This window comes from Kogia breviceps, chromosome 12, assembly GCF_026419965.1.
Source record: "Kogia breviceps isolate mKogBre1 chromosome 12, mKogBre1 haplotype 1, whole genome shotgun sequence".
Lineage (NCBI taxonomy): Eukaryota > Metazoa > Chordata > Mammalia > Artiodactyla > Physeteridae > Kogia > Kogia breviceps.
Genome location: NC_081321.1, coordinates 95,161,591 through 95,186,538, shown reverse-complemented (window position 1 = coordinate 95,186,538; position 24,948 = coordinate 95,161,591). Strand labels below are relative to the sequence as shown.

Here is a 24,948-nt window from a genome sequence, read left to right as displayed (position 1 = left end):
GGGATTGGTACCTGAAGGTTAATGAGGAGGAAAAATGTACCAATTATTATGAGATCAGGCTTTCGGGATTTATAGAAAGAACAGAATTTGGAGTAAGAATATACTATCTGAAATTAGTTTTAACAATATTTATTAAATAAGTGTGCTAGGCTGTGTTTAAAAGAGAACTTAGAAGATGATGCATCATATCAAGTGCATTAGATTTAGAAAAGTCACGGAAGTGAGTCTAGAGATACCAGATTTTATCTGTTTATTAAGTTCTTTAGCCATTTTTTTCCCCTTGACATTTAAACCTTCAGTAGTAGATGACAAATAATTTTTCTGGAAGAAGTGTATTAGAAAATGAAAGTCCTCTACTGTTACAAACTTTTAAACAAATTTAAAACAAAATATTTAACTTAAAAAGATTCAACCATTGTTCAGTTCACACCAAAGGATGATGTGCTTTAAAAGCAATTAATTGGGAGCATCAAAAGAAAGGTGAATTAAATCTGTGCAGTACTAGTTACTCAGCATGATTTATAATTGGCATCATGAACATGGATGGAACATGTTTAATTTTCCAGTGTAAAGTGAATTTAAGTTAGGACAAAGTAGCATTAAATGGGGCAGCAGTTGTTAACCTGACACTACATTGGAATCATCTGGCAAGCTTTTGAAAAATGCTGATGTCCAGGCTCCACTCCAGACCAATTGAAGACATTCTCAGATGATTTTATTTGGGAAGTTAAGGTTGAGAATCACTGGAATGGGGGAAAGAATACAAGGGTAAGAATACAAAAGATTTGGTTCCAGTCCTGGCTTCTATTTTCTAGTATTTTGTTGAGAATTTTTGTGTCTGTGTTCATAAGGGACATTGGTCTGTAGTTGTTTTGTGATGTCTTTCTCTGGCTTTGGTATCAGAGTAATGCTAGCCTCATAGAGGGAGTTGGGAAGTGTTCCCTTCTCTGTTTTCTGGAAGAGTTTGTGAAGCATTAGTATTAATTCTTCTCTTAAATGTTTGGTAAAATTTACCAGTGAAGCCATCTGAGCCTTGGTTTTTCTTTTCTCCTCAAAAAAAGGAAAATCTCTTTACTTTTTATAGGTCTCTCTGGATATTCTGTTTTTTCTTGAGTCAGTTTCAGTCATTTGTGCCTTTCTAGGAATTTGTCCACTTCATCTAAGTTACCTAGTTTGTTGGCATATGGTTCTTCATAGTATTCCCTTTTAACTTACTTACTATAGTTGGTGGTAATATCTCCTTTTACATTGCTGAATTTTGCATCTGTTTTATGTCTCTTTTCTTGGTCATTCTAACTAAAGATTTGTCAGTTTTGTTGATATTTTTAAACAAAAACTTTTGGTTCCATTGGTTTTCTCTATTTTTCTGTTTTCTGTATAATTCCTTTCTTCTTTAACTTTCTTCTACTTTCCTTGGGTTTAGTTTGCACTTCTTTTTCTAGCTTCTTAAGGTGAAGGCTTTATAGTATGTATTTGAGATCTTCTTTTCTGATATAGGCATTTAAATCTATGAATTTCCCTCTAAGCACTACTTTAGATATATCCCATAAATTTTGATATATTGTTCAGTTCAGAATACTTTCTAATTTCCCTATTATTTTTCCTTTGACCCATTAGCTACTTAAGAGTGTGTTATTTAATTTCTACATAATTATGAATTTCCCAAATTTTCTTCTGTTGTTGGTTTCTAATTTAATTTCATTGTAGTCAAAGAATGTACTTTGTATGATTTAAATCCATTTAAACTCACTAAGACTGGTTTTATGGCCTAGTATATGACCTGTCCTAGAGACTGTTCCATGTGTGCTTGAGAAAAATATGTATTCTGCAGTTGTTGGGTGGAGTGTATTCAAGTTTTCTATATTCTTGTTGATTTTCTGCATATTTGTTCATTATCAAGAGTGAGGTAGTTTGTAATTCATGAGGAGATAAATCAAAAGATTCCTTATTCTAAATCATTTAAGTAAGTATCATGAAATTGAATTAAAACAAAATGGAGAAATCTTCTAGTCTTTTAAAAAATATTTATTTATTTATTTTGGCTGCTCTGGGTCTTAGTTGCAGCATGCGGGATCTTCGTTGCCGCTTGTGGACTTATTGCAGCATGCGGACTCTTAGTTGCCACATGCATGTGGGATCTAGTTCCCCGACCGGGGATCGGACCCAAGCCCCCTGCAATGGGAGCACAGAGTCTTACCCACTGAACTACCCTGGAAGTCCCGAAATCTTCTAGTATTAGTTGTACCTTAGGAATGCCAGAAATGACATCTAATTTATTTTCTAGTGTATTCGTCCTTTTTATTTTACTAGCTTAGTATGAGGGTCACTTTTAATTCTCATGAAAACTCATGCTTTCACACTTAACTCCAACCAGGCCAGTCTTTCAGTTGATCATTTCTGGGTAGTAATTTCCTCCTCTGAAGTATGAGAACCTCCATAACTTAGGGTCAACTATCCTAGCGGGGTTGGGGGGTGGGGAGAGAAAAGATTTTTGAGAAGGCTTGTTTGCCTTTTCCTCTCCTCAAGCATGTAAACCTCACTGAGTTTCTGATACAGCACTTTCTGGACTAGCATATAATTTCTAGTCAAGGAGCATTTCCCTTATTTGTTAACAAGTTTATTTTGGAGCCTTTTTGTAACATAAATAGTCTGAAGAGCTGTGATCAAATTCATTGTCATTTGATTAGGTTTAATTTAAAATTTCATATCCATATTTAAAGAACTGAGAAAAAGATTCATCAGTGTTTCGAATAGAGCTGAGTTGCAGTCAGAATCTTTGTTGAAGAGGTCTTCATCCTGAGCAAAGGACGATGCAGAGGGAGTATTTTTGTTCTTTCCCAGTCATTCCCATACTAACCCATTCCTCTTCTTTTCTACTTCCCTCATAACTTATACTTTAAAGCCTCCCTATTCTGGAAGCCATGGTGAAATCAATAATGGGTAAATATGAATAAGGTAGGAGCAACCTACTGAGCTGCGCATCTCTCTTTTCAGCAAAATCCAGAACTACTGGCCAGTGGAAGCCATAGAGCTGGACTTGAGAACACAGCACTTATTTTTGCTTTTTCTTTCGAGACCCAGTTGACGCAGTTGTTTGATGTGTTCACTTCTTGGGCATTATCCCTTGAATACCATCAGTATACCTCCATGGTCGTACAGGGCAGAAATATGTGAAGTTCCTTCCCTTGCTTTGATTTCCCAAGTAGCCAGTTATTCAAATAGCAGTTGATCTCCTGTCTTTGAAACAAATGGAAAACTTGATAATTTTCATGGGGAATGGAGAACCCAGGGTTCCCCACTTTACGGTTTGTTTCTTTTTATTCCAGTCCTTTTCTGGCAGGCAACTCAGTTGATTCACCATGCATCAGCTTTAAAGACATCTGGTCATCTATATATAGGCTGCTTGCACAGACCCATTTAGAAACAGATAATATATTAACTTTGTGGAATTCACTAAGAGCGAAGGTATGAAGATGCATGCTTGTACACAAATAGGTATTTTTGTTTAGTTTTTATTGACTTGGGGAATAGAGAGGAAATCTAAATGGTGATGTACAATAAGATAATACGTAATACATAATATACATAATACATAATATGGTATTTACCCAAAGTCACTTATTAAATGATTTGTTCTAAAATGAATAATCCTCAAGGCCTGGAAACATAAAGCCATTTTATTTAGAGTGCTTAGAATTAAGAGGAATTAAGATAGACTAAGGAGGGCTTCCCTGGTGGCGCAGTGGTTGAGAGTCCGCCTGCCGATGCAGGGGACACGGGTTCGTGCCCTGGTCCGGGAGGATCCCGTATGCCGCGGAGCGACTGGGCCCGTGAGCCATGGCCGCTGGGCCTGCGCGTCCGGAGCCTGTGCTCCGCAACGGGAGGGGCCACAGCAGTGAGAGGCCCGCATACCAAAAAAAAAAAAAAAAAAAAAAAAAAAAAAAAAGATAGACTAAGGAAAGGAGAAATTCATGTAAATATGCATTTCTTTGTAGCTGAAAGTCTTAGAAGAAGGATTGTTGTATATATACAGAGCCAAACAGATACATTACACCATAATTCTGAATTTACTGCTTAGGGCTTTTATTTTCCTCCTTATAAACATTGTTAGGGTTAGCAGGGGTTATGCAATGTATAAAATAATACATACCTACAATCAAGTTATAGCAATACCCAGAGTATACTGATACAGGGTTAATTCTCTTATGTAAATGGAAAACTTGGTCAGATTTCAGATAAGCATAGAGTTTGGAGTTAACTGCTGAGAGGCACAAGATGGAATTTTCATATAACTGAACTTTAATTTCATTTAGTTTTAGAGATGGAAAAGGTTTATTAGATGAACCTTCCTCTTTGACCTAGAGCTGTTTAAAAAAAAAAAAAAAAAAAACTCCATAAAAAGCTCGAATCATAGAGTTAAATTTTTGCTTTCATGAAGCAAGAAGTTTTTCAGTCAGTAAGTTTGCATAATGGATCCCTTATGGCCCTATCTGTATATGGGTTTTTAGGAAGGCTGATACTGATACTTCAAAATTATTCTTGGATAATAGAGTTTTCATTGGTTATTGTTTTTTTGAAGAGTTCACTTACTGAATTGCATTAGGTTTCCCTGTTCTCTGAAGTCAAATCAGTTTGTTATATTTAATCCTTTTCTAATAGCTCATCTTACACGGGGCCTTAGAAACACTCTAAAATATGCCCTTTTTTCCTCTCTTACTTTATCCTGCCTGGCCCTCCTTTCTTTCTTCCAAGGAGACATGTGGCACAGTATTAAGTACCTTCACTTTAGCGTCACAGCGACCTGGTGTGAATCCTAGTTCCAGCACTTTTGAGCCATCTGACCTAAGGCAAAAGTTTAAAGGTTTGATCCTTAGTTTTCTCATCTGTAAAATGGAGATAATAATTGTACTATTCCCACAGGGCTTTTTTTACCCCCCTTCAAAATTTTTTAATTACAAGGCTAGATAACTGAAAAAGAATTTTCCATTAAAAAGAGTTTCAGAGCTAGAAAATATCAATAACAGGTTATGACTCTAGGGCAGTGACATGATTAAATAGAAATGGCTTGAATCTTATGGATGCATTAATCTAGATTTGATGTCGGCTCAGAAATCTATTTACAAATGCAATTTCAAACTTAAAAATAAATAATCTGTCTTGAGTTTTGTTTTCTTTCTGTGTCCATAAAATGAAGAGCTTTTCCTGATCACCAGTTTTTCATAAAACAGACAAGTAGATCTCGTGGCGCTAGCCAGAAAAGTTTACACCTTAGGAACTTCATAGCAAACTGGCCTCTTTCAATAGGCAGACAGCAACCCCTCATTTAAAATGAAGCTGTTCATCAATCGGTGACATTCGTAGCTTCATTAGTATTTATCAACCTGCAGGATGCTGGTAGGATTGTCAGGTTTTAACCAAGTCATTTTCCAGCAAACATTCTCCCATATGTTTTGGAACTTTCCTTTGCATCTTAGCTTCTCCACATAACAGTTCCATTACACAGAAAGCCATTGTTCCAAGCACCACAGAGCAGCTCCCAAGTCCCGATGTAAAAAAGAGGGCTTTTTTTTTTTTTTTTTTAAATTAAACAAGTGAAAAGCATGTCAATCACTTAACATAAGGCTGACACATAGCAACACTCAATGACTCCTATTATAATTTTATTTTATTATTACTACTGCTGTTGATCTGTAATTTATTCTGAAATCAAGTTCTTAGATTAAATTTTTTTACTGAAACTGATCACCCAAACTTCTTTGACGTGGCCTGAACCATCCATTTCCCTCATCCCCTTTGTCTTACCACAGAATGAACCCAGGTGATCATACTCCATGCCGGTTTATCTCAGCAGCACAGGCTTCCAAAAGACCCCAGAGAGGCAGAGAAGTAAGGAGCCCAGGTTCTGGAATCAGAATGCTTGGGTTCAAAACCTGTTGTACCTCTTATTAGTAGATCACCTTAGGTAACCTACTTAATCTCTCTGGGCCTCATTTTCCTTACCTATAAAATAATAATACCTGTTCTCTCCATAGGGAAGTTATGAAGATTAAGTGAGTTAAAGCATGAACGAATGTAGGACAGTATCTGGCACAGAGCACATGTTCTATAAATGTTAGCTATTAGTGTGGCTGTTGCTGCTTTTATATTTTATTCTGCAAGGCTGTCTTTATTTTTAACAATGTTAATTTGTAAATAATAATAATAATAATAATACCCTCCTGATTAGATTTCTCAGGCTGTATGTATCATCATTTAGAGACCCAGTTCAGTTTAAGAAACAATTGTTAAATGCTTACTGTGTATTAAGTGCTCTTGGGGGGTGGTTCATAGATTAGTAAGATATATTCCCTGCCCCGCCCCCAGGAGTTTATAAACTGGTACGAGAGAGAAGATTTATTCAGAGGGTAAGTCTTTCACAGGGCAAAATATCACTCTACTTTTTATAACAGATAAAAGGTAGCTCACAGGAGGCCTGGAGTAATTCTCAGTGCTGGGGAGGAGTGAGTTGGGAAGGTCAGGTGAAGAGTTGGGCATTTCCAGGTGACGTGAATAAGGAGTTGGAAAAGTTCATGGTACTGGAGGAAGAGTAATTGGACAATCTTGATCGGGGTGACTGAGAGTGGGCGAGACACAGTGCTGTCACTGCAACACAAGGAAATGTAGTAAACTTGATAAAATAGGAGCGTGAGGAGGTGGCAGAGTTGAAGTTGGCTCAGAAGTTTTAGTATTAGTACTGGGGAAAAGGATAGTGATACCATTAAAGAGAAAAAGGATGGGAAGTAGATTAGGTTTGGGGGGGGAAAGATAGGTTTTGGACCTGCTGAATTTGAGATATAGTCAGGAGAGACTAGTTACGGTTTTGCAGTTTTTGGAGACCTTCTTAAAAACTGCTTTGTGGATTAAAAAAGGCAGACATTAGGGTAATATGGTTCCTAATAGATACAGGTCCCCCTCAGATGTGACTTGCAGGGACCTTATAATTGAAGACTTATCATATAAGGGAACTTCCCTTGACCCGTGAGATCCTCTTAACCCTCCTTTTCTGGACATTTTCTCACTTAGTCTCTGAATGGAGGCTGTGCTTTTGTCATTCTGTATGGTGTGCAGTGGTAATACCCTTTAGGTTTCACTGGCATTTGAAATAGAGATAATTGGCTTTTTACTTAAAAAAAAAATCCTATTAACTTGTTATATCAGGTGGTGTTGCCAGAGTAGAAATAGTAGAAACACCCATCACCCTCCCTTAGTCCGGATGTGCTTTGAATCACCTAGCTTTGTTGTTTCATGTTAACAGAAAAAGGCTCTAAGTGAAGAGGAAGAGGCAGAGAAGAGTTATCTTAACGGCAAAATATTTTCTGGTCCACGGACATCCATTGCTTGCTGAAAATAGGTATAATTTTTAGATACAAAAGAAAAGATTTTACAAATAACTAATACTTCCTGATCTATCACTCGCTATACTTACGGTGGTAAACATTTGCTACCAGAAAGAAGGTGTGGAACATCTAGAAAGCTTTTTCTGCTCCGCGGTGGTCCTCATTGTGTTTTCTTTGAGTTAAGAATTTGTGTTTTTTTTCGTCTTGGAGGAGGACACAGTGTTGTAGAAGGTTTTGAGCAAGATGCAAGGCTTTGGTACTTTGTGGATTGTTATCGCCCGGCAAGACCCTTTGCAACTTCCTCTTGCCGCCCACAGCAGAATACGGAAACCGTGCTGTATCAGGCCACTTCTGCAATTACAGTCACAATTAAAGGGGATCCTTCTTTCACACTACACCCTTCTGTTTCGAGGCTTTCTTTGCATTTGAAAATGTGTCTTTTGTGGTGGAATGCCCAACTGAGCCTTGATCTCCCCTCTCTCTTTGCTGCCATGCAGTGCTGCAGTTGAAGCTCCAGCAGCGCCGGACGCGGGAGGAACTGGTGAGCCAAGGGATCATGCCACGTAAGTACCACTCTCTCTCCCTCTCTCAGCGCTTGATAGAGTTGCTTTTAGGATGCGGTGTGTGTACCCAGTATGCCACAGGGAGCATCTAACAGAAAACAAGGCCCACAGGGTTCACTCCTTTCTTTGTCATGCTCTTCCAAGTTCAGGGCCTCTCAATCGGTGATAGTTAAGAAAACAGCCCTAAATGGATCAAGTTCAGTGAAACTGTGTTAGGTTTAACGGTACCATTGAATCATCCTTAGCTTCTGAACTGCACGTTTTAAAGGGTTTCTACACCCTATTATACTTCCCTTTATAGGAGGAACAGATCTTGAGCTGGGGTACTGTGAGGAAGAACACTTCTCGCATGTGTTTTGCCTTAGTGTTCGGGTGCTTGGGAAGAGACAGCCCTTTTCCATCTAGTATTCTGAGTCAACCCCGGTTTTATTTAGAGTGAGAGCCTCAGATATACCCTAAGGCTGGCGTGGGGATGGGTGTGCCTGAATGGAGTCATTGATGGGGCTATCGCAGGGCTGGGCTTGGTGTAGAACTGCATCACTTGGGAGAAATAAAGCCAACCTTGGCATCTGTTAGAAGTAAGAAAATTTGCTTTTACTACCAATAGCCTTATAAAATGAGTGGAAGCTGAAGCCAGCAAAATTTTGCTTTTTTTGACATTTCTTTTTAAGTCATCAGCAGAGAGTTAGGCTCTCCCTCTCATTTCTTTTATCTTTATGTGTTAACTGCTACTTGGACACACCCTAATGAAGTAAAAATTTATATATCATACAACAACTTCTAGCTTCATAGTGGGAGAACTGATTGATGTTTATCACCTCAACTCAATGCCTGCTAACCTACTGCTACTGTACTTTCCTAATTCTCATTCACTCATTCATTCCAAATATTGAGTACCTAGTGTGTGCCTGTTGATACAGGAAGATAGGTTCAACTCCTGCTCTCAGGAGTTTTGTACTTAGAAGACTGATAATATAACAAACAGGGAGACAAACACAGTTACTTTAAAACGTGGTAAATGCTGTGAAGTAAATTAACTGGTTGGTATATTAATAAATAATAGGAATGAGATGGAATCACTTTGGACAAGTTGGTCAAGAAAGGCCTTCTTGAGGAGGAAATATTTGAGCTGAGATCTGAAGGATATGATGGAGTCAGTGATTCAGAAGCAGGAAGAGGGCCCAGGAAGAAAGAAAAGCAAGTGTAAGGGCCTAGTGCAGTTAAGTAAGCCTGGCATGTTTGCAAACATCAAGGAAGCCATTGTGGCTGGGCTTAGTAAGTGAGGAGAGAGTCGGGGCCAGTTAAGATTGGCAAGGTGGGCGGAGCCAGAATGAGAGCCTTGTCAACCACGAGGAGGAGGTAGGGTTCTGTTTTAACTACAATGGAAAACCATTGAAGGCTTTTAAGCAAGTGAGGATGGGATTTGATTTACATCGTGGTAATACTAGGTCCATGTCTAAGAGCTAGAACTTCATAGCAAGTATAAGGAGTCTGAGGTCTATTTCTGTCCTAAGTGTCAGCCAGGAAACTTAAGTCTCAAATTTATAACTTTTTAAAAATTGCTGGCTTCCCTGGTGGTGCAGTGGTTGGGAGTCCACCTGCTGGTGCAGGGGACACGGGTTGGTGCCCCGGTCCGGGAGGATTCCACGTGCCGCAGAGCGGCTAGGCCCGTGAGCCATGGCCACTGAGCCTGCGCATCCGGAGCCTATGCTCCACAACGGGAGAGGCCACAATGGTGAGAGGCCCGCGTACCGAAAAAAAAAAAAAAAAAAATTGCTATTAACTACCAAACAATTTACCCACATGCTGTCTTCTTCTCTGGCCTTCCAGTGAAGGACTTCCCATCTTTACAGTGTGGATCAGTTAATATGATCAGGTAGGGCGGTGTTGTGCTTTACAGAACATTCCAGATCCGCCAATCTGTATACAAACCTTGTAGAGGAACAAGTTACCCAGCGTCACATCAACTCGTGCCTTTCACCAAGACATCATGCGTTTAGTGTCTACTTTTTGCCTGGGGTAGTCCTAGGTGCTCTAGAGATTAAAGAAATGTAAGGCATGGGACTTGCCCTCAAGACATTTAACAGTTTATCTGGGTAGTAAGATTTGCCCATATACAAGATAAAGAACAATTCAGCATCGACCTGTGGGGTGCTGACTCTAATTACAGTACTAGTTCTGAGAGCATAGTGCTACTTTTCAGGATCTGTAATATGTTCAGGATCCAAAAGCCACGCGGAGGATGAGTGCCTTGCATTCTTCTTGCTGCCTTTCATTTGATACCAGGGGCTACTGGAGATAAATGTTTAATAAGATTTATTGTAGGGCTTCCCTGGTGGCGCAGTGGTTGAGAATCCGCCTGCTGATGCAGGGGACACGGGTTCGTGCCCCGGTCCGGGAAGATCCCACATGCCGCGGAGCGGCTGGGCCCGTGTGCCGTGGCCGCTGAGCCTGCGCGTCCGGAGCCTGTGCTCCGCAACGGGAGAGGCCACAACAGTGAGAGGCCCGCGTATCGCAAAAAAAAAAAAAAAAAAAAAGATTTATTGTATACAGTCTCCTTGCTTAGCATTTCTTACAGTATTCTGTGTTGTTAAGACAAATGATGCTTGAGTATTGCAGTTATCTGCTTATATGTTTGTCTCTCCAATTAGACTGTGAGCTCCTTGAGAAAGTAGCTTATTTATATTTCTGTCCCCAGTAGCTGGCACTGAATGAACGAATGAATGAAGACAGCCAGTTGTAAAGTGGAGTGTGTGTGTGCATGCATCCGTGCGCACGCGTGTGTGTGTGTGTGAGAGAGAGAGAGGGAGAGGATGAAAGAAAGATGCAGATACCACTCTATTGCAAACTTGTTGGAATTCTGGGCATGGAATTTGAAACAACACTCCTGTTCTGTCAGGAGCCCAGGTTCTAAAATATTCTGCATATCTAATTGTGTGCTTTGGGTGGTTCTCTGTATCTGTGAAGTGAGAATAATTGCCCTTCTTATAGGAATAGAAATTCCCTGCTTCTATGAGAATATTGCATCTTCCCTCATACAACAAGCCACCTTCAACTATGGGCACAGTTTGGTTTCCAGCTTTTCTAGTGAAGAAAGTAAGGAGCAAACTCTTAGATTATGAGACAGAGTGTTGAGGCCTGGGAAGAGTTTCAGGTGTGAAGTTCCCTGCTCATCAGCCTACGTGCTGATGTGCAGATAGGGCCCTGAGTTCCCAAAGATGAGGCTGGTTTTTTCCCCAGCCCCTCACCCTCTGAGTAACACCACTTCCTCACCACAGCCCCTCGCCACTACCCTAACTCCCATTATAGTCTCCAACATTCTCTGCCTCCCTGACATCCCCAGCAATTCCACCTCTCACCCTTCACTCATGTCTTTCAAAAAAAATATGAGTAGTGCTGGGGGCAAATCATAAGTGATCAGCTGTTTGTTGAAGATAACATCTGGTTTGAAGTGCCCATTTTCATTTCCATCTTGCTGGCCTGAGGAGTTTCTGAAAAGTGCCTTTATGTTTAAGTCTGTTGTACAACTTAGGAAGTAATGAGGACCTTCAAACCAGAGGAAAGGAGCGGTGTAGTCATGGCTGTATTCTGCCTCATCATTTCTGATACTATCTTTTATCAAATTCTTCTCATCCCAGTCTTTCTGTAGCTCGAGGAAGAACCCATTCACCTCATTTCAGAGAACCCTCACATGCAGCTCCCATGTGTGGCTGGCTTCTAGTTCTGACATCATATCTGTAGGACATGATGTTTTCAGTAGCTGCCTTGCTGTCAGGGTCATTCATGTTTTTGCATATTGTTCAAAGTTGGGCTACAGCCTTCCCGTAGAATTCAGAGGATTAAAGAATCCCTCAATTCGCATACACCTCTTTCTGCTACTTGATCTGCTCTGTTCGTGGCATCTAAACTGTGGGATATGGAAGTTAGTTTCTGATGTGTTTTTAAATAGAATCATTTCCCAGAATCCTTCTTCCTCATCATGTAAACATTTGTCTCGAATTTAACACTACTTAAACCCTACCAAATGCAGAGTGCCAGATAGCAAAGGATTACGTATTCCAGGCCCTTAGCTTTCTTTAATGATGTCTGAAGCTCTGCATATCTTGAGGGAGAGGAGAGATGGCACAGATAGGAAGCTGTGTTTTAAGTACAAAGATTAAGGAGTGCTGCTGTATCTAGGATGAAGATTCATAGAAGAGGTGGGTCATGTGTGGTACACTTTGTTCTCAAACAGAGCCTTTCCCACAGCCTTTCTCTTTGACATTTAAAGTGTACAAGCCATAAGGTTAAGGTGAAAATTAAGAAAAATATTCTGGCAATGAGAGCTGCTGCAGAGGAATAACCTTTTAAAGGAAAACCTGGAAGTTCTCCTGACCCAAACAAATGAGAAAAAAGTCTCCTATAATCTTTCTAGATATGAGAGAAGAATCTCATTTGTCTGTTCCCTCTCAACCTTTTTTTGTTGTTCCATTGTGAATCCTTGAGAAAAAGCAGAGAGTAGCATATTTCTAATGCTCCAGTTACCCCTTACCAGTCTATTATTGCCCCAACGTGCATGTAGTAGGCAAACCTTGGTACCTTGACAAACATGAGGAAATCATGTTTGTCCAGTAGATTAAGGATCTTCCTCCGTTTCTTGGGTGAGCTTGTTTTTTTCATTTTAAATGGTGTTTCTCTGCACTCAGCCATTGCCATTGGTGACACTTAACTTCTCAGTGGTTGGGAAAATCCGAAGGGTGTGAGGGCAACAAAACTCAGAGAGGGCTGCCACTGTCAACGCAGAGGACTCTCAAACTGCCTGGCCCCTGAGAGGCCCTCAGACTTGTTGCTGGGTGAGAAAGTGAGCCAGTTGGCCAGCTAGTTTTGACTGATTTATATATCTGCTAGTAGGCCCTGTGTTCTCACCCTGAAACTGGAAAAAAAATGGCCTCACGTAATGGAGTTCCCGCAGCTCTATTTTTAATAAATTTCACCACATCTTGATTCCCCAACCCTTCAATTCTACGGTTTGATCCCTTTGTCACGCTTCAGCCGTTGGCATTAGCCAAGTGCTACATAGATACAGTGCGGCCCAGTTGCACTGGTAGCGAATCTAAGCTGTCATTTTACTGGCCCCCACGTTAGCCGAAAATCTCCTGTTCATCTGACTATAGCAGTCTCTGCACCAACAAGAAATTTCTTCTAAACTCTGACAGAAGATTATTTAATGGCTGGAAGTGTCAGGATTAATTATTGCGATCTCTTTTCCTCTGTAGCTAAAATTCTTAATAATAATATTTTTGCTATTTGTAACTTGGGAATTATTTCTTATATTCTTCTTGATCAAATGTACAAACTGAGTTTCAAGATTCTCCTTCCTGAGTACATATGGATAAAAATCTATTTTGGTGAAGCTCTTTTAAAAGTAACTTTTGGTGTTCTTAACCCCTGAGAAGGTAAACCAACCTCCTCAGACCTCAGAATTTCTTGTAATGAGAAAGAGGCTATGATTTAACTTTGTCACTCTCAGTCTGTCTTTATTAAATACTGAGGTGCCGTGGCATCTTTTCCCCCAAGTTACCATGAATTCAAAAGAACTAGCCTTTATACCAGCCCTGTCCAATAGCACTTTCAGTGATGATAGAAATCACTAGCCACTAGCCACATGTGCTATTGAGTGCTTAAATGTGGCTGGCTTGAGTGAAGAGCTGAATTTTTAATTTAATTTAAATTTAAGTAGTCATATGTGGGTGGTGGCTGTTATATTAGACAATAGGGTTTTAGGCTTTATTCTGCCACTTAGGAACAAGGTGATTTTAGGTAACTCACTTAACTTTTCTGAACTCAAATTCTACTTTTATAAAATTCTTATCTAACATGGAAACAACCAAAATGGATGTGGTGTGTGTGTGTGTGTGTGTGTGTGTGTGTGTGTACACATGTACATACAGACAATGGAATACTACTCAGCCATAAAAAAGAATGAAATAATGCCATTTGCAGCAACATGGATGGACCTAGAGATTATCATACTAAGTGAAGTAAGTCAGAAAGAGAAAGGCAAATACCATATGATATCGCTTATATGTGGAATCTAAAATATGACGCAAATGAACTTACCTGGGAAACAGAAGAAGACTCACAGACAGAGAACAGACTGTGGTTGCCAAGGGGGAGGGAGGTGGGGGAGGGGTGGCTTGGGAGTTAGCAAGTGCAAACTATTATATGTATGTGTAACTGAATCACTTTGCTGTACACCAGAAAATAACAACATTGTAAACCAACTATGCTTCAATAAAATAAGTTTTTTAAAAATAAAATTCTTATCTACCCCACAGTTAATTTGGAGATAAATGAGATGATGTATTGTTCATGCTTTTGAAATGCAGGCAGTATTATTTGCAATTAAGAGTGAGAACATTAGCTTGGATCTACCATCTTGTGAATCTGAAAGCAGCTTTTAATATATATATATCTCATAAAGTTCTGTGAAAACCAGTGTTTGGGAACAGGAACTATCTTTTTTTTTTTTTTAAAGCATCTTTATTGGAGTATAATTGCTTTACAATGGTGTGTTAGTTTCTGCTTTATAACAAAGTGAATCAGCTATACATATACATATGTCCCCATATCTCCTCCCTCTTGTGTCTCCCTCCCACCCTCCCTATTCCACCCCTCTAGGTGGTCACAAAGCACCAAGCTGATCTCCCTGTGCTATGCTGCTGCTTCCCACTAGCTATCGTTTTACGTTTGGTAGTGTATATATGTCCATGCCACTCTCTCACTTTGTCCCAGCTTACCCTTCCCCCTCCCCGTATCCTCAAGTCCATTCTCTACATCTGTGTCATTATTCCTGTCCTGCCCCTAGGTTCTTCATAACCTTTTTTCTTTTTCTTTTTTTGTAGATCAGGAACTATCTTTCAGTAAATAAAATCCTTCTTAATTTCACTTTCCTCCCTACCCTTGGATTAAAAAACAATTGCTGAAAATTACTGACTCAAAGGACCAGTAGCCAACATGGTACTCTGTTAAAATTGTTCCCCTTTTGGTTGTAATATATTAATGGGACTACTATTTTATTAGCTTGCCCTCTCCATGGTAATGTATTTTTGTTTTTAACCTCTCTTAAAACAAAACAAGTGAGAGGCTGGGTTGGGAATAATTTTTTTTTTATTTTGGGGCAGCTTGCCAAGAGAAAGAAATGCTCACCAGCAGGGACACTGCTGATTCCAGAGCAGAAGAGGGTCTAGTTTGAGGCTGGATTGCCACCCATCCCCCCTTTTGTAAAGCTTACAAAGATTGAAGATGACAAAATTGTAGGCTTCAAGGAAATGTCATTTGTTTTGCTTTTAAGTGAAGTGTTACAATGTCTTGAGACATTCTTTTTTTTAAATTTAATTTTTTTTATACAGCAGGTTCTTACTAGTTATCTATTTTATACATATTAGTGTATATATGTGAATCCCAATCTCCCAATTCATCCCCCCATCCCCCCATCCCCCCCGCGTTTCCCCCTTGGTGTCCATACATTTGTTCTCTACATTTGTGTCTCTATTTCTGCCTTGTAAACCGGTTCATCTGTACCATTTTTCTAGATTCCACATAGATGCATTAATATACGATATTTGTTTTTCTCTTTCTGACTTACTTCACTCTGTACAAGAATCTCTATCCATCCACGGTCCGAGACATTCTGTCTCAAAGGATTCTGTGTAGATTATGAGTTTGGGTGGGCCTAGGGTGAGAGCAGATCCTCACCTGGGCCTTGGCCGTTTCCCATGTGCTCCAGTCCACTTGGGAGTTGCTAGAAGCTCTGTGTGGTAGTCTCTGAACAGCTGTTCCTATGAGCCAAAGAAGTTTGGACAGGACCAGCTCCCCTTTCTGGCAGCAGCTCAGAAAAGGCCTCCCTCAGGACTTCCTTGGTGGCGCAGTGGGTAAGAATCCGCCTGCCAATGCAGGGGACACGGGTTCCAGCCCTGGTCTGGGAAGATCCCACATGCTGCAGAGCAACTAAGACCGTGCACCACAACTACTGAGCCTGTGCCCTAGAGCCCACAAGCCACAACTACTGAAGCCCGTGCGCCTAGAGCCCGTGCTCCGCAACAAGAGAAGCCACCGCAATAAGCCCGCGTACCGCAACGAAGAGTAGCGGCTGCTCGCTGCAACTAGAGAAAGCCCACACGCAGCAACGAAGACCCAACACAGCCAAAAATAAAACAAATAAATAAATAAATTTATAAAAGAGAAAAAAAGAAAAGGCCTCCCCAAAGCCTGCAGTTTTCCCACCTCTCCAGTCCACCCAGGGCCCTCGGGCTCGTGCTTCTCTCAGATGCTCACTCTCACAGCTGTTAGTGTGGTCCACTGGGCTTTTTCAGATACATAAATATCTTTGGATGAAAGAGCTAGGGTTTTTTTCCCTTTTCTTTTTAATTGAGATGTAATTGACATACATTATATTAGTTTCAGATGTACAGCATAACTTTTTTTTTTTTTTTTTTTAAAGAATCAGAGAAAGAGAACTCCGCCTATCTGAGATGGTGTATCCTCAGCACAGGAATGTTACCGTTTAACTGTAGTTGAATCCCAAGTTTAAATGGCATTTGATAAACACCATGGTAGGGACTTCCCTGGTGGTCCAGGGGGTAAGACTGCATGCCGCAACTAAAAGATCCCGTGTGCCGTAACGAAGATCCGGCACGACCAAAATAAATAAATAAAAATAAATCTTAAAAAAAAAACCCACCATGGTAAAGCATGTGTTCCAGGATTAGAGCTAACCTGATCCCTAGATTTGAAGCTGAGAGAAAATTGGTTAGGCATATGGCCTCAGGAATCTTCTCTTTCATCTCAGGAGAAGAGCAGCTGGGCACGCCACTCCTTGGCATTTCATGTTGCCTTTCTGATATATGTCAGCATCCTCATCTCTCTTCCTGCTGAAGTCGGTCATCAGACGTGTATATTCCTGTGTCAGTGGTCAGTGACTAGCATAGAACCTCTTTCTTGTCCAGTTGCTAACTAATCCTAAAATAGACCCTAGAATGAGTTGTATGTTCTGAGTGTATTCACTGCTGAATCCAAAGAAGAATCCAACAGGGAGCTCTCTTGAACAGACCATCAAAAGTAATCTTCTTCATACAGGTTCTTGACAGAATTTAATATCTAAATAGTGTAATAGGTATTCACTTTCCTTTAATAATTAGTTCTCAACATGTCTGAGATATCCAAGGCTAACATCTTTGCAAGATAATAAGTGAAGTAAAGGAGTTAATAAAGTCACTTGTTGAAACTATGCACCAATTTTACTTAAACGATAAAAATCCTAAAGAATTACGTACTCAAGGGGAGCCCTGATAGATATCTGATGATGGCAGTGATTTAAAATCCTTCAGCCTAGTGGAATGTTATTTGCAGAAGGGCAAAGGTGATTTGGAGCTTGTATCTAAACAGATGACTTAGGTGTGTTGATTATGGGGCTTCAAAAAGGTATATATGTGTATGCTTCAGCAAGGAGTGTATATTGGAATGATAATTGACTGATCTGGAGTATTAGGCTGGGCTATGGTGTGAAAGGCAGATACAAACATGGCTGGTATACATGTCAAAGAGAAACTTGGAAGTCCAAGTTCAAAATATTTGACCCCTGATATCTTAGCCTTTTGGAATTCACTGTACCTGTTGATATTCATGCCATGCAAGATTGTGCTGTGACTTTTTTCTCCCAGTCTTGAGTCTCTTTCACCATCAGTGGGTCAAGGTTGAAGATTCTGGAGCAGCTTGCACTTCTGCAAAGGAAAAGATTAGCATCCTTGAGCCTCCATTTTTAACGTTCATTCCTGGTAGTTGGCTTCCCTGATGGTTTGGGTGGGGGTGCAGCTCAAGTGCCAAAACAGGATATGGATGAAGCACGTTTTCTGCCTGTCAGTTTGGACCCGTGCTTGCCCCAGAGTGCATGATCCCTTCCCCATACCCCATCACCCAAGCTCGCTCTTTGATTCACATGGACTTAGTTCTGGTTTTCATTGTCATGGCCAGTCCTGGACTGTTGACACAACTCTTTGGTTAATGGTCAACATTGCAGGTTATTTTGGTATGACAGATAAAAACAGAAAGACAAAAAAATGGAAGTCAACCCCAGTTAGCTCTCAGAATTTGACTCCACACCCACGCTGTTCTCTTCAGAAGGATGGCACAGAAAAAAAAGTTAAAACAGTAACAGTGCCAAAAGCTTATTAACCAGAGCTTCTAGCAGATGGCAGAGCACTTTCACTTTGATGCTAGGAGTCATCATGGCAAATTGTGTAATTGCCATTTTGCCGATGAGAATACTGAGGCTCAGAGGGGTCATGTGACTTGCCCAAGGTCACAGCACCACTAAAAGGCAGAGGTAGATCCACTCCAGGTCTTCTGGCTCTGAACCCCATGCTAATTCCTGAAGGTCACGGTCTAATGATTCTTATTGACAGAGGAATTTCATGATGATAGCTTGATGTACTTTCAGAATTTCAACTTTGTAAATATTAAACTTGAAAACAGTGTTAGATCAGGAACTACAGTTGGTGGGGAAAGGTGAAAGTTAGTGGGGAGGGGTTGTATGTGAGAGTAGCTCCATCATTTTTAAACCCTCTATTAAAATTGCTTCCAAGTTGCTGCTCTTGGCTGCTGGCTTGAAGGCCATGGGCATCTTTTCATTTCTGTCCTAATAACACTTAGTTAAGTCAGAGGTTCTTGATTGTGTGTGTGTGTGTGTGTGTGCGCCATTGATGCTCCTTGGAAAATCTTACACATCCTCTCACTAGACAGTTGCCCAAGCAAGTACCCAAAATTCAGCACACAGTTTCCAGGGATTCATAGATACTCTAAAGCTGGTATAGTGTGCCCCAGGTTAAGGGCCCCTCCTCTGCCTGGATATGGAATCCCAAGAAAAATCATTCCCCTAATGCTGTTGTAAACCCTTACACATCAGTGACACAGCCAGCCTCTGTGCGCCTCACCTGCTGTGTGCTGAGACCAAGGACTACATTTCTGTAGCCGCCTCCCACTGAGTGTGTTGCCAGGCCCGAATACAAACAGCAGGGTGTTGGATCCATCCCAGCTGAATGAGGCCCTCGCCAGGCTGTGATGAAGATGGCAAAAAGCCCTGATCCTCTGACTCTCAGAAATACATACTTTGCACCTCAAAGTGCAGTGGTCCTGAAAGGAGCTCAGGAGATTAAACTCTACCAATTTGTGGACACCTATACAGCCATCAGAGTTGCAATTTTGAGTTAGCTGTTCAGAAAAATTATCAAGTCCTTACTAGGTGTACTTTTTAGTCACTTAGCCCCTGGTGGTGGAGAATGAACAAATAAAAATTCTTACTTTCTCATCTGCAGTGTCACCTTTCCCTGCCTTTTGGACTAGGGAAACAGTGGTTTTCAAATTTTATTGGCACCAGACTCCTTGAAGAGTTGACTAAAGATTGAAGTTCTTGAAGCTCTGGAATCTCTGCATTACATAAAGATTCTTGCCCTCCAGAGACTTTCTAATGCAAGTGTGGTTCTGGAACCACACTTGGAGAAACACTGGACCAAGGGCTGCTGGCATCATTCCCCTTTTCATTTTTCGTGATGGCGTAGAATATTGTTACTGTCTTCTTGCCAGGAGTTCTGAAATACAGGATAGTCCTATCTACGTGATTCAAGAGTTGATGATGAATTTCTAAGACAGTTGAGGCTGCTGCATATAAAATGATTGAGTACAGACAGCTTATGACCCCTTGCCTCCAATGCTGGGGAAAGCCTGCCTTGCCTGCCTCTCATATGGCCTTGTACCACGTCTGTGGTCAGTTTGGCAGAGTTAATGAACTGCCTGGAGCTGTGTGACAAACTTCTGTGCTAGGACCACGGGATGTGGCAAAAGACTCAGTTAACTTTGGAAGGAGTTTGATTATACGGTGACTCCCTCTTCTGCTATGTTGACCCCTTTGAGAGAGGGTTGATGGGAAAAGGGATGGGAAAATGTGTGCCCTTGACATTTTCTGAGGTTATATCTGAGGTCCTCCCTTCTGTCCCATTGCAATGTTAGAGCAAATGACAAGGCAGCTATTCCAGAGGAATAGCCAGGAGAAGAAAGCAAAATGTAAAAGATCAGATTAAAATCACTGTTTGTTATTTTTTTGTAACTATCAATTTTTTTTTTTAAAGATGCTTGATCAGAGAAGTATCTTTTCTCTGACCCACTCTTCACCACTCCTCCTACCTGGCTTATGCTGAAATATACATAAATTAAAAGATCTGAATTTTAGAATCAGAAGAACCAGAGTCTGGTCTTTGTTCTGCAGTTAATTAGGATGTGATCCCAGGCAAGTCAGTTCTCCTTTATAAAGTGTAGGAAATAGCAGGTACTAAGAAGCTCAAGTAAGGTAATTCCCAGCATGCTGTGCAAACAGCAGGGGAAAAACAAGGAAACCATTTGCTGCAGATCTTTTTATTTACGTTACCCTCAGGAGCCTTTTTGGCAATAGCACGGTTGACAGGCACGCACGGTCCTGCTTTATTTCTTCTCCCGATTCATTCCCTCTCTTTCCACTTGAGAACAAGGTAAAGTCCACAGCCCCGCAGGGCCCTCTGCGGCTCCCCTCGTACGGCGTCTCCTCCCACTCTTCCCTTTGCTCACTCTGCCTGCCAGCCGGGCCTGCTTGGGGTCCCTCTGCCTCTCAGCCAGGTTCCCACCCAGGGCCTTTGCACTTGCTCTTCTCCCTGCCCGCAGGGCTCATTCCTTTCCTCCAGGTCTTGGCTCAAACATCACGTTAGAAGGTCTTTCCCTGACCGCTGCGTATAAAATCCTGCCCTGTCACCCTCTATCGCCCGTACCCTGCTTTATATTTCTTCAGAGCATGTACCACCTCCTACTCTGTTAGGTGTTTATTTGTCTGATACATCATTCTTCACTAGAGAAGAACAAGGATATCCCAGCACCAACAGACATGTGGGCTCTCAGTTAATACTTGTTGGGAGTGAGTAATCCACAGTTAGCGGTCTTCACCCCTTAGGGGACACACGCCTCTGACCCCACCCTCACTCTTACTCCTCCGCCTCTTGTGATTAGTCCCCATCTCCACCAACTCACTGGCGTAGCTCCGAGACCTCTGGCTGTGTCCTAAGTATGAGTAATCCTCTGGAAACTTTGCAAGCCGTATTTTATCTGACCTGCCCACTATTAACATCTCTCTCTTTCTACCTACACCCATTTTCTTGAAGCCGAGTCTCTATGTCTTTATAGCCTTCTCCCACCCCCGTGAGCCTTCTCAGGTTCTTTTGCTGGGCTCTGTCCGTCACCTATGCTTAAATTCTGAGAGTCTCTTAAGATTCATCCTGGGAAGTATTTTCTTCTGTCTCAGCATAACATATATCACATTATCCCTAGATGATGCCATATGCACACAGATACACATACAAGCATATGTACATATATACACACACATGCAAGTACACACACATACCATTGCACATCTCTTGATAGGATGTCACACAATTAGCTCATATTCAGCATGTCCCAAACTAAGCACCATCTGTCCCACCCTGTCCCAGGCCTACTCCTTCTGCATCCCCTCTCTGGGAGTGTTAATGGCATGACCATTTACCCGGTCACTCCATTTTATTCTTCTAAATGGCCTCTTGATCTCTACTAGAGTGATCTTGTAAAAATGCAGTTCTTACTAGTTTGCAATTCCCAATGTAATACTTGATTTCAGGCGGGTATCATCAATAGATGCTAAAACCATTAGGTAAGTAGTGCCTAGGGAACAGGATTTTCACAAGGCCTCAAAATGTTACCCCACAGATTATGTATTAATTACAAAGGGGGAAATGCTCCCTTTGGGATGGAGAGATCTGGTGTCACCGTTCAGGCTTTCAGCACTGTCCGTGGTCGGGCAGCGTGGCACCGTGTGCGCCTCCTGATGTTAGGAAGTACCCATCAGCTATGCAGTGTTCCTGCCAAAAGTGCTTAACCTAAACCTAATCACGAGGAAACAGCCGAATTCAGAATATAGGACATTCTTTCCACAGGACAAGCTGGTTTGTATACTTAAGTCAGTGTCAGGAAAAGTGCAGAAGGCAAGGGAACTGTTTCAAAATGTGAACGAGGAGACAACTATGAAATGTAGTGCATGATTCTTGATTACATCTTGGATTAAGGGGGAAAATCCAAACTGCTATAAAAGGCATTTGACGGGCGATTGAGGAAACTCAAACATGGACTGCAAATTTGAATATATTATTGGATTAATATTAATTTTCTGAGGTGTGATAAAGGTATTTTAGTTAGAGAAGAGAATGTCTTTATTCTTAGGAGATGCATATTGAAGAATTTAGGGATGAAATGTTGTGATTGATGGTCATCCCTCTGCATCTGCAGGTTTCGTATCCACAGGTTCCAAATACATGGGTTCAACCAGCCACAGATAGAAAATATTTGGAAAAAAAATTCCAGAAAGTTCCCAAAAGCAAAACTTGCATTTGCCACACACTGGAAATTATTTACATAGCAATCACATTGTACTAGGGATTATAAATAATCTAGAGACGATTTAAAGTATATGGGAGAATGTGCATAGGTTATATGCAAATGCTACGCCATTTTGTATAAGGAACTTGAGCATCCTTATACAAGATTTTGGTACATGGATTTTGGTGTCCATGGGGCATCCAGGAGCCAGTCACCTGCAGATACCAAGGGACAACTATGTCTGCAACTCACTTCCAAGTGATTAAATAAACAAAATTGTGTGTATGTGCATGCGCGCACAGGAGAGAGAAAACAAATATGGCTAAAAGATAACTGGTGAATCTAGGTCAGCGTTATAGGGTCATTTATTACTTGTTCTTTCAGTGTTTTTGTAGGTTTTAAAAACTTCAAAATTAAAAGGGGGTGCAGGGAAGAGGGGGGAGCATGTGAGTGCAGACATGAGTGGTGAAATGAATACATACCAATTACCGGGTATGTTTCTGCTCATTTAATTTTTTTTTAAACATCTTTATTGGAGTATAATTGCTTTACCATGGTGTGTTAGTTTCTGCTTTATAACAAAGTGAATCAGCTATACGTATACATATATCCCCATATCTCTTCCCTCTTGCGTCTCCCTCCCTCCCACCCTCCCTATCCCACCCCTCTAGGTGGTCACAAAGCACTGAGCTGATCTCCCTGTGCTATGTGGCTGCTTCCCGCTAGCTATCTGTTTTACGTTTGGTAGTGTATATATGTCCATGCCACTCTCTCACTTCGTCCCAGCTTACCCTTCCCCCTCCCCGTGTCCTCAAGTCCATTCTCTAGTAGGCCTGCGTCTTTCTTCCTGTCCTGCCCCTAGGTTCTTCATGACCTTTTTTGTTGTTGTTTTAGATTCCATATATGTGTGTTAGCATACGCTGTTTGTTTTTCTCTTTCTGACTTACTTCACTGTGTATGACAGACTCCAGCTCCATCCACCCCACTACAAATAGCTCAGTTTCATCTCTTTCTGTGGCTGAGTAATATTCCATTGCATACATGTGCCACATCTTCATTCCATTTTTTTAACATAAAACATCAGGTTAGAAATAACTCCGCACCCTTCCGTGTAGTTCTGATCATGTCGCTCGCCTGGGTAATGCGGTAGTTACAGACGACTCTGGCCTCCGTGGTTTCTGATGAGAAATCTGCTGTCATTCAAATTGTTTTTCCTCTGGCTGCTTTCAAGTTTTTTTCTGTGTTTTTCATTTTCAAAAGTTTAATTCTGATGTATCCTGGGGTGAACTGCTTTGGGTTTAACTTGTTTGGGGTTTGCTCAGCTTCTTCAATCTCTGAACACGTACGTCTCTTGCCAAATTTGGGAAGTTTTAAGTACTTTTCCAATTCATCTTTTTCCTCTCCTTCCAGGGCTTGGATGACACGATGTTAAACTTTTTTGTGGGTGGAGGTGACCTTGTAATGGTGAAAGTCCTGACACCTCACCAGTCCTCCCCGTGACACCACCTCAGCGGGGGGAGAGGGGGAATCTCCTTACTGCTAGAGGGGGTGTAAGTCCAGGCTCCCCACTTGGTCTCCACTTACTCCTTGGGTTGGGGGCAGCCTCCTACTTGGCCTTCTTTGACACCACCTGGCAGGGGTGTTGGGGTGCTTCATTACAGCCTTGTAGGGGTGAAAGTCTAGACTCCCAGTTGGCCTTTCCTGTTGGGGGTGGGGCTTTCACCATGCTGTCTGGCAGGAGTAGAATTATTACTGTCTTAAGTTTCTTCTCTTGCTAGGCTGCCCTTTTCCTGGTCCTGTGGCTAGCAAGAGTAGGTTTCGTTGGGGCTTTTTTGTCCGCTTCCATTGGCATTTCCAGGTTGCCAGCTTCTTCAGCTCCAAGTCCGGGATGTAAGAGGCAAAAAGGAAACTCGGGGGACTCGCCACTGTGTCATTCTTTGGGTTCCAAGGTCCCTAGCCAGTCTGCCACCTTCCCTCCACCTTTCAGAACCTATTTATGTAAGATCCAGAGTGTTAGGGGGAAGAACAGAGAAAAGTATGTCTTCCCTGGCTCCCCAGATGCAGGCCCCGCCCCCCACCCCACCCCAAGCCTCATGAGCCCCACGTGAGCACCCTGGTCCCACCACATCAGACTACTTGCAGTCCCTTGAACTTGTCATGCTCTTAGATGACCTTCCTTGTCTGCCTGTGGTGTTTCTATTCCATTCATTTGGGTTTTCTCTGTAAAATCTACCCAGACAGTTCACACACTCTTTCCTCAGGCAGAATTTTGCCTCTTCTGTCTTACGTAGCACTTTAAATTACCTCTACAACTATGCTTCCATCTTGTGTTGTAATTATTTGTCTTTTTCCCTGACCAGACCCTGAGCGGCCTTTGAGGGCTGGGACTCCATCCTGTACATCCTTGTCCTCAGTACAGTAGTTGCTTAAGAATTATTTATTAGATAGATGGATGAATGGACGTAGTTCTGATTTCCCACCTGAGTTGTTAAGTATGTTTGTTACCGCACACAGACACAGCCCCCACTGATGCACTGTGCGTA

At 41.5% G+C, this 24,948-nt stretch overlaps 1 protein-coding gene across 6 annotated transcripts in view; it reads left to right on the top strand.

Moving 5' to 3' along the window:
- Positions 1-24,948, top strand: part of MRTFA (myocardin related transcription factor A) — a 202,588-nt gene that overhangs the window by 154,388 nt on the left and 23,252 nt on the right. For all 6 annotated transcript variants that reach the window (XM_067010255.1, XM_067010253.1, XM_067010252.1 and 3 more), the window contains one exon: positions 7,874-7,939. In XM_067010255.1, coding sequence (XP_066866356.1) covers positions 7,933-7,939 — 7 coding nt within the window. In that variant the 5' untranslated portion in view covers positions 7,874-7,932. The remainder of the gene's footprint in view (positions 1-7,873; positions 7,940-24,948) is intronic.